Here is a 10,313-nt window from a genome sequence, read left to right on the forward strand (position 1 = left end):
TCAGACGGAATTTAGCATCCTTATCCTTTCTGCTCCTTTCAAGATGCTTTCGAACAGCAACAGCTTTCTTAATTAAATGGTAGAGATCCTCAGGAAGATCTTTTTTAAAAAATGTTGTAAACTATTCAGAAAATCAGAGTACAGATTGTTCACTAAAATATAGTTACTTGTATTTGTTTTATTGGGAGTCCCTGGGTACTCTCAGATGGGCACTCCCAGGTACTAACTGCAAGTTGGATGTTCAAATCCACCCAAACGTGCCTCAGAGGAAGGATTTATTCATCTGATACTAGCCAACCAACTGCTAATAGCTGGAGACAGGTCTGGTGACACACATGGGGTCTCCATGACTCAGAGCTGATTCCATTCAGTTGCTTTCTTGCTTTACTATAATTCAAAGGACTTATTTATTAAAGAACAAAATACAAAATATATTTCAATACTTATCATATATTATTGAAATAGAGGTTCATTTTATTCCCTAGACTAAGATGCACCTGATACAGGCTGTGGTCTTTGTAATTTCTTTCTATGCATCAGAGAGCTGGACAATGACGAGGGATGACAGAAGGAGAGTTGATGCCTTTGAGCTGTGGTGCTGGAGAAGAGTGTTGAATATACTATGGACTGCTAGGAGAACAAAAAGTTCATCCTGGAGAGGGTGAAACCAGGCTATTCCTTGGAGGCAAAGATTCTGAAGCTCCGTCTGACATATTTTGGACATGTTGCAAGGCAGCATCAGTCCTTGGAGAGGGACATCATACTTGGAGGGTGGAGGAACAGCGTAGGAGAGGAAAACCCTCAATGAGATGGATTGGTTCCATCACTGGGGTAATGGGGATAGGCATGTCAGAGTCAATAAAATTGGCAAGGGATAGAGCAGGATTTAGAGCTGTTGTATATGGGGTCGCTATGAGTCGCAAGTGACTCTATGCACATAGCAACAAGTGCTCTTGTACAAGAGGAGAATGGGCAGTCTCTTTCTGAGCAATGTACTACATCTGAAAACCCACTGGAGGGTCAGCTGTGGGTTGGCTCCAACTCAGTGTTACATAACAGCAACCACAGTGTTATTAAGGGAAGACTGGCAACCCAGTCTGTAGGGAATCGCACAGCTAAGCCAAAAGCCATGCCTCTCTCTGGTTCAAATTCACCAGCTCCTCCTTGAGAGAAAAATGAGCAATGCATGCAAACTGACAGCATGGAAAACCCAGTGGAGCTCTAAGTTGATTCTGGCTTGATGGCTGTGAGTGAATGTTACTCAGCAAAACTCACTGAAATGCACCGACTTCTCACTTCCTTCTTCATGATCCAACATTTTACATTTATAACAAGAATAAAATATCTACTATTCAAGTGTTCTGCTTCTTTACTCATCTTTACTGGCTGTTTTGCACATTGGTGGTGTACATCTGGTGATGATGAATGTCAAGGCATGAAGTGAGAATAAAACAGGTTGTGATAGTCGACATTACGTGTCACCTTGGCCGGACCGTGATTCTCAGGAGTTCAGCAGTGATGGAATGAGGTTGCCATCTCCCATTTTGTGACCTGACATGAACATCCCCCATTTTCACATAATACCTGTTGTCATATCACGCCTTGGTCTTTGAAAACTAACCATGTCAATAGTAATTAGTGTAACGAGTAATTATGAAGTTCTATTAAGACTTTTCATAGTTTTTTAATAAAATTGTTATATTAGTTGTGATTTTAACAAAAGTTGGCAGAAAAGTTGGATTTTTTCATTCCTTTATTGTTGTACATTTACTCCTCCTTCCATTCCCCCTGCCCCAGTTCAGTGTTCTTTTTTTTTTTTTAATGTTAATTCATTGTTGTACAGTTACCACCCTCCCTCCCCTGTCTGTTTCCCCCAGTTCTTTTTGCAATTTGGAACCCTTAGTCACTGGTGATGGGAGTGTAAAATAGCACAACCTCTATGGAAGACGGTCTTGTACTTTTTCAAAAAGTTGGAAATAGAAATACAATTTGACCCAGCATTCCATTACTGGGAATATATTCTAAAGAAACCAGAATCGCCAAATAGATGTATGAATACCCATGTTTATTGTTGCATTATTTATTTCAAAAATATAGAAGCAACCCAAGTGCCGATCAACAAACAAATGTATAGAAAAACTGTGGTATATTCATACAATGGAATACTATGCAGCACTGAAAGACAATGAACTCTTAAAACATTACACAACATGGGTGACCCTGGAGGGATTTATGTTGAGTGAAATATCTCAGGCACAAAAGGGCAAATCTTGCATGTTGTTGTTGTTAAGTGCCATCAAGTCGTAGACAACTCATAGTGGCCCTATGAACGTAAGATCTGAACAATTTTATAACTTTCATTATTTCTCCAAGTTCATAGAGTTTCTGGAGGAAGCAGGACTGACATGGGAGTTGGAAGGAGAATAGGATAAGAATGGATAGATAATGTCTATTGCATTGCAACAGATGAAGGAAAACTGTTTTAAAAGGATATATGGTTAGGGGTTATATATATACAGCAGTTCAGAATAAGATATTTTTCCATATTTTAATATCCCAATTTGAAGTGTGTTGGAGACAGTGAGACTCACTGGGCATAGGACAGGCTTCAGAGCTATTGTACTTTGGGTCACTCTGAGTCACAAGTGACTAAGTGGCACATAACAACACTCCTAGAAAAATCACTTTTTGCAGATGTTTTGTGGTAATGAGTAATACTTTGAAAATAATATTTTATATTATGTTTTTCTTTAGTTGATTGACTTTTACAGTTAATTTCTTTAAATGAACATATCTTACATCTGCTATGGGCAAAATAATATTAGATATAAGTTAATCTTATAAACCAATCCATGACTAAGAGTCAACAAAAATTAGACATATTCCTCTTTTTGTCTTCTAAATTTTATTCTTTCTTATAGGGAAAAACAAGAATATTCTTTTCCCCCCCAATATTAATAATACTTTTTGGAAAAAAAAATGCTTTTACTTATTTCTCATCCCTCTTAATCCTCCACGATTGAGTCTGTGTATCAACCTTTCCATAACTTTTCCTATTCATGATGTTAATAAATTATTTTTGCTATTAAAACTGTGCACAGCAAAAAAAAATTTCTGCATGGACAGCTTAGGGCTGTGAATGGTGTTCTTCATGTGGTGCAGCCATCCTCAACCTCCTTTCTAAATTATTCTCCGTGTTTACATAAACTCACTGTCTCCCTCAGGTACCTGTGTAAGCTTTTGAGCTGCTGTTGTCTGTTTGATCTCTTCTAGATATTTCTTAAAAGAACATAATGCTCACAACAAACCTTTGTTACTAGTTAAGCTAAAACTATTATTTGGTTTTACTATTTCAGAGGGTATTTTGGTGTAAGGTTTAAAGATTATCTCAGGGCAGTAGGTATAGAGATTTCATCGACTCTTGGTACCTCTAGAAAGTCTAAAGTCCATAGGAATTTTTCATTCTAGTCTGCATTTTTCTAAATTTAATCCTTTTTTTATTTTAACTATCCAAATGGAAGCATTTGGTTGATTTTAAAAATCTAGAGTGGGTTTTGAGGAATAGGAATAAGAGAAACAATATGTTGGAATTATTTGTGTTTCGCTCATGACTAATTTAAGCATGTGTTTTTGTTATTCCTGTGGTTTTATTTTAAATCCTTACAATCTGTTCTGTAGGTTGGGGCTTAACTAAAGGCAGTTTTGTGTAACAAATAATTCTGGTAAGAATTTTTTTTCCCCCCTTAGTTTTCCAAGCATCTCTTTGCAGTGTTTTCTGAGCATGTTAATGTCTTGTGAAAAATCTGAAAAAATGAAAAATTATTTTAATTTTATCCTGTGCAGGTGTTGGATTTCTTTTTTGCTTGACAGAGACAGATGTCACTGGGCTTTCCAAAAGACAGAATGTCCAGCTGATTAATGTAGACTTTATTGCAGCTCAATGCAGGATAGTCATTTGTTTTCTTGATGCTGCTTCCAGTGGCACTGATCATGGAACCCAATAAAATGGAATTCTGACCACTTTATTTCTTATGATGTTGCTTGTTGATACAGTTTGGAGGATTTTTTTTTCCTTCTCTGGGTGTTCAATCCACACTGAAGTCTGTAACTGAAATATAGCTTTTTGGGGGGTTTTATATAACCAGAGTATATAAGCATTTTTATTATTGCTGACCAGTAATTTTAAAAATAAATTTTTGCTTTTAGCATAGTAAAACACGACAGCTGTAAAAGATAGCTGATGTCCCATTGCTTCACACTCCTGCTTTTACTTCCCAGAGACAATTTCTTTCTCTTTCAGTTATGTCATCAGTCAGTTACCTTAATATTTCTAAATAGCATTTTTCTATGCCTGTTTATTATTTTTTATGTCACATATCAATGTCATATCTACCTTCAGCAACGACTGTTATAATTCTTTCAAAATATTTCTAAGTTTTGGTCCAATAATTATTCAATATTAATATTACTGTCGTTGTACTGTACCATAACTAAGGAGCTGTGATGGCCTGGTGGATAAGGAGTTTCCTTGCCAATCCAAAGGCACATGGTTCAAACTCACCAACTGCTCCGAGGAAGTAAGATGGATAGTCCCTTGCCATGTAGTTTACAGCCTCTGAATACCTGTTGGAGGGTCAGCTATGAGTCACTTCCCACTCAACAGCAACATGAGAGCACTAATTAAATGTTCTTTCATTTAGGGATTTTTGTTTTCCTTTAATACTTGTTATATATTGTATTTTCTATTAGTTCTTATCTGAATTCTTACAAATTTTTAGGTTTATTATTTTCCATTTTCCAATATGCAAAATAATCTTTGTTTTTTTGTTCTTATAAGATATTTTTCTCCTCTTGCTCTACTCTGAATAAATTGCACTACAGTTTATTATCCTGAGATTTTCCTTCACCATCATTTAGGAACTATACTGACTTATTTCCTAAAGTGGATCTCAGTTTCTGACTTCAGTAACTTCTGCCTTGGTTATTTACTTGTTAACAGTGTGTGTATACATCTTTTGGTAGTTTATGGAGGAAAGGATATACAGGAGATAGGTTTTGACACCCTACCTGTCTGAAATGTCTTTATTCTTCTATATACTGATTGCTAATGTGCTTGAGTAGAAAATTTTGTAGTCACTGTAGCATTATCTTCTAGACTGATGTTTTTGCAAGTCCAGTACCATCTTGATTTCTCAACTCTTATGCATGATCTCTCTTGTTTTGTTCCTCATTGTTCTGAAATTTTCTAAGAATATGTCTAGAGTAGGCTTTTTTTTTCACTCTTGAGTTGGATACTTAGCTGACCCTTCTCCTCTGTAGATTAATTTCCTTCAATTTGGAGACCTTTTCTTGCATTTTTTTTATCATTTCTTTTTCATGTCTCCATTTCTCTATTCTCCTTTTCTGACGCATGTGTTACTTAAATGCTGGCCTTTTCAACCAGATCTTTTCTTCCTCTCTCTTTTCTCTCTACCTGTCTTCCGTTTTATTTCCCAGCTCATCTATGGATTTTATTTCTACTGCCCTGTTCATAATTTTCAAAAGCACCTTTTTCTTCTCTGAATGGTTTTTTAAAATAACATCTTGTTCTTGTTTCGTGGATGTGGCCTTATTTATTTTATTTAGCTCTTTTGAAGCTTCCGCCTTCATTGTCTCTGCCTCAGAATACCTTTTCTATGAGTGTGTGTTCTCTTTCTTGATTGGTATGTTTTGTTGTCTTTAAAGTTAGCAGTTTCTTTTGTCTCGTGCTCTTTGGTTGGGGCTCATTTTCAAGAAGGAGGCACAGAGAGCTCATTGGAACGTTAGCCTAGTTTATTTGCTATACATTGGAAATTTTGAGGCTTGTGGAGATTGAGGCTTTCTTAACTGTGGAACTGACATAATAAAGGAACTCAGTTACTGCATTAGTGTTCTGTTCACTTAGTGTCTAAGTCTTCTAGGCTGGTTGGTCTTCCCTAGAAATGTCCCCCAGTTTCTAACATGGTTAGTGTAAACACAATTGCTGGTATTCTTAGCACTGAGTAGGTAGAGACAACTGGAGTTTTCTCTTTATTACTCATTTTGATAACCTCATTTGAGTACTGGCAGGGTATGAGATTGATTTACTGAATTACTGCTAGGGTCATCATATGAAAATCTTTTTTGACAAGCTGGAGAAAAAGTAACTTCTTTCGTAGTGATGGGTTTTAGGTACCCTTTAAACAACTTGAAATAAGTAAGTAATCATCTTAAAAGCAACATGTTTTGAATGTATTTTATTTAATAGGTTTTTATTGTGAGCATTTATTACTTTGTAATTGTTTAAAAAATAAAAATAAAATATATTCCTTTTTTTCTCACTAAAAATTATTCTAAATAGAAACTACCGTACCTTTTTTAAAAAACTAATTTTAATGAGTTTACAAAGACTTAGGGTTTCAGGTCATTCTTTGTTGCACTTTTCTCCCTACCCACCCACTCCCCCCAATTCACTCTTCTCCTTGAAAAGAAAAACTCTTTCATTGTTATACAATCCCTCCCCCAAGTCCACTCCACTATGCAGCCTTCACTCTGGACTTCTGTAATGACAAGAATCTCCATTCATAATGTCCCTTTTAAACAGTTCTCTCCCTCAACTGTTTCAATGCAATATAAATCATTCCTCCCCTCTTTTTCTGTCTTCCCTCAATCCTGATGTCAATCCCGTTTTACAACAGTGGCCCTATGCAATATTTGTCCTTTTGGGACTGAGATATTTCGCTCAGCATAATGTCCTCCAAGGTCACCCATTTTGCATAATATTTCATGATTTCCTTGTTTTTCAATGCTGTATAGTATTCCATTGTGTGAATATACCACAGCTTCTCTATCCATTTGTTTGTTGCTGGGCACTTGGGTTGTTTCCAGCTCTATGCTATTGCGAACAAAGTCACAGTAAACATGGGTGTGTGTATATCTGCTTGGGTGACAGTTATGGTTTTTTTAGGGTAAATTCCCGGTAGTGGAATTGCTAGGTCAAATGGTATTTCTATTTGCAACTTTTTGAGAAAGTGCCATACTGCCTTCCACAGTGGTTGCACCATTTTACACTCCCACCAGCAGTGAATAAGGGTTCCAGTTTCTCTGCATCCTCACCAGCATTTGTTGTTTGCTACTCTTTTAAATTTTGCTATTCTGACTGGGGTGAGATGATACCTCATAGTTGTTTTGATTTGCTTCTCTCTTAGAGCTAAGGATTTTGAACCTTTCTTCATTTGTTTGTTGGCCATCTGAATGTCTTCTTTGGTGAAGTGTCTGTTCATATCCTGTGCCCATTTTTCAATTGGGTTGTTTACTTTTATTTTGTTGTGGTGCTCGAATATTTTATAAATTCTAGATATAAGTCCCTTATCTGATATGTCATTACCAAATACTTTTTCCCAGTCTGTGACTTCCCTTTTTACCCGGTTGGAGAAGTTTGTGGATGTGCATAGGGATTTAATTCTTAGAAGGTCGCATTCATCTAGTTTATCCTCTCCTGGTTGTAGATTACCTTACCTTTTGTAATGACCTATTGTTATGTGGTTGTGTGTCATTGAGTCAGAACCAATTCATAACTGACCCTCCAGTGGGTTTTTAGAAGTAGCAAACAGCATGGGAGGAGGTTGCCCAGCTTTCTCTCAAGAAGTAGCTGGTGGATTCAAACTATGTACCTTTGGGTGTGTTTGTAGCACAGCTTCTTACTACTAAACTATCAGAGCCCCCTAATAACCCATTAGGGTCAACTATCAAAATCCAACGCTTACTGCCATCAAGTAGATTCCAAATCATAGCAGTGCTCCACCGGATTTCTAAGACTGTAAATCCCAGTGGGAGGAGACCGTGCATCTTTCTCCCATGATGCTACTTCTGGCTTTGAAGAGCTGGAGTCACAAGACCTTTTGGTTTAGCAGTGCAATCCTGTACACACCACTGGAGACCTTGAGGTTTTAATATCAGTTACCCATAATCAAACACATTAATATTTTTTTAGCAAACCATTAGAATGTTCATATTAAGTAAATTAAATAAAAATAATGGATGCCTTTCATGTAAGGATATTGTGAAAGTTGGACAGTGAAGAAGGAAAAGTGAAGACTCAAATGCCTTTGAATTTAGGTGCTGGTGAAAGTGTTGAGTGTAGGTACTGCCGAAAGAACAAGCACATCTGCCCTGGACTAGGTGCAAACCTCAGTGCTCCTCAGAAGCAAAGATCAGGAGACTTCATCTCACATACTTTGAGCACGTTGTGAAGAGAAGCCAGTCCTCGGGAAAGGACATTGTGCTTGGAAAAATAGTCAATGAGTAAAAGGAAGACTGTCCATGAGAGGAATTGGTAGTGTCTACAACAGTGAGCTTAAGGACATCCGAGATTGTGAGCACTTCACAGGGCGGGGCAGGGTTTCAATCTGTTATACGGAGAATCATCATGAGTTGGAGTTGGTGTGATGCTACCAAACGTCAGTGTTACAACAACGTAAATGGATTCCTATCAATTTCCACTTTCCTGACAAATGAACGATGGAGAGGTTTTCACTTTATTGGACTTTATTATTTGTTTAAATTATGTTAAAGGGATAATGAACCAATAAGAAATGTTCTGGCCTTCAGTATTCCTGATTATTATTTTGACAATTTCCCAAGTCTTTATCTTCAAGACTTAATATTGTTCTTTTTCTCACTTACTTCTGGCTTATATTGACTCTAAGATTAATTTCTATGTATTGTATTTCATCATCCAGGTAACGTCTGCTTTGTTCATGTCAGTATTATGTGGTTTAGGCCACGAGTTCCTGTGGGGAGGTTGAGGCTCCGGGATGCTTGCTTTTACTCCAGAGACTATACTGCCATAAAATACTCAGGGAAGATCCTGCTTCCAGAATGCTGCTCAGTGTCGACAGGACTAAAGTTTAAATCATATGTGTTTCCACTTACAGTTAGGGGAATTTGTTAGAATAAATCCAAATTAAAAAATAGAGTCTGCTGTTCCCAGCACACATGCATGTGTAGTTTTTCCAATTTGTTATTTCTAGAATAGGTAATAAAGGAAAAATCATGGTCGTTGAATCAGAACCGACCTCCATCAGGTATTCAGAGGCTGTAAATAGTGTGAGAGAAGAATTCCCATCTTTCTCCCTCAGAGCACCTGGTGGGTTTGAATCTCTTTCCTTTGAGTTGGCAGTACAGCTCTCTACCACTAGGCCACCAGGGCTTCCTAGAAGAGGTAATACATTTTCATAATTCAAAATGTAAAATAAAATTTAAAACGTGGTTTACATGGGGAAGCCTAGATCTTGTCTTGCGTCGTTCTGCTCTCCACATTCCCCTTCTCCATGTAGGTAGTTGCTTTTCTACTCTCCTTCTAGTATTTCTTTATGTAAATTATAACAAAAATTAGTGTATTTTCTTACTCTTCCCTCTTTCTTATTCAAAAGGCAGTTTATAATATATAAGGCATACATTGTGTTTTCCATTTTTCTTTAACTTGTAGATGTTCTTATAATGTTACATAGTAAATGTGATGATTTTTTTTCTAAGATACTTCTTTCATTTCAGTTCTATGGTTTACTTGGCCATCCCCCTATGGATTTGACTAACCAGTATATGTTTTTTAAACTCCTTCAGGTAGATACGGACAAGAGTGTTGATGTGCGACTTATAGAACTGGATGAATCTTTCAAAAGTGAACACACTGTTTTTGTGACACCACCTGAGATCCCTCACCTACCCAATGGTGAAGAGCCTCCTTTACAGTACAGGTATCAAGAGGAAGATGATTTCTGATAAAAAAAGAGAAGCACTTATGTGAAACCTCATTCCTACCTTCAAGTCTAGTGTGGAAGAGGGAAAATTTCTGAACACAACATGATAATAATGATATTGATAAATTTATTCTTTTGTTTCACCCTGGAGACTAAGGTGCTCCTGATACAGGCCATGGTCTTTGCAATCACTTGCTAGTGCATCAGAGAGCTGGACAATGACTAGGGAGGATAGAAGCAGAATTAATGCCTCTGAGCTGTGGTTTTGGAGAAGAGTATTGAATATACCATGGACTGCTAAGAAAACAAGCAGGTTCATCCTGGAGAGGGTAAACCAGGCTGCTCCTTGGAGGCAAGGATTCTGAAACTTCATTTGATATTCTTTGGACATGTTGCAAGGAGGGACCAGTCCTTAGAGAAGGACACCATGCTTGGAAGGGTAGTGGGACAGTGCAGGAGAGGAAGACCCTCGATGAGATGGATTGATTCAGTGACTGAGGTAGTGGGGGTAGGTGTGTCAGAGACAGTAAGATTGGCACAGGATAGAGCAGGATT

The 10,313-nt window shown here is 37.3% G+C and overlaps 1 protein-coding gene across 2 annotated transcripts in view; it reads left to right on the forward strand.

Annotated features, from left to right (window-relative positions):
• DENND4A (DENN/MADD domain containing 4A) overlaps nt 1-10,313 on the forward strand; it is a 131,210-nt gene that overhangs the window by 82,254 nt on the left and 38,643 nt on the right. For both annotated transcript variants that reach the window (XM_006886644.1, XM_006886643.1), the window contains one exon: nt 9,622-9,755. In XM_006886644.1, coding sequence (XP_006886706.1) covers nt 9,622-9,755 — 134 coding nt within the window. The remainder of the gene's footprint in view (nt 1-9,621; nt 9,756-10,313) is intronic.

This window comes from Elephantulus edwardii, unplaced genomic scaffold (genome assembly GCF_000299155.1).
Source record: "Elephantulus edwardii isolate Elephantulus edwardi_28Jun2011 unplaced genomic scaffold, EleEdw1.0 scaffold00050, whole genome shotgun sequence".
Lineage (NCBI taxonomy): Eukaryota > Metazoa > Chordata > Mammalia > Macroscelidea > Macroscelididae > Elephantulus > Elephantulus edwardii.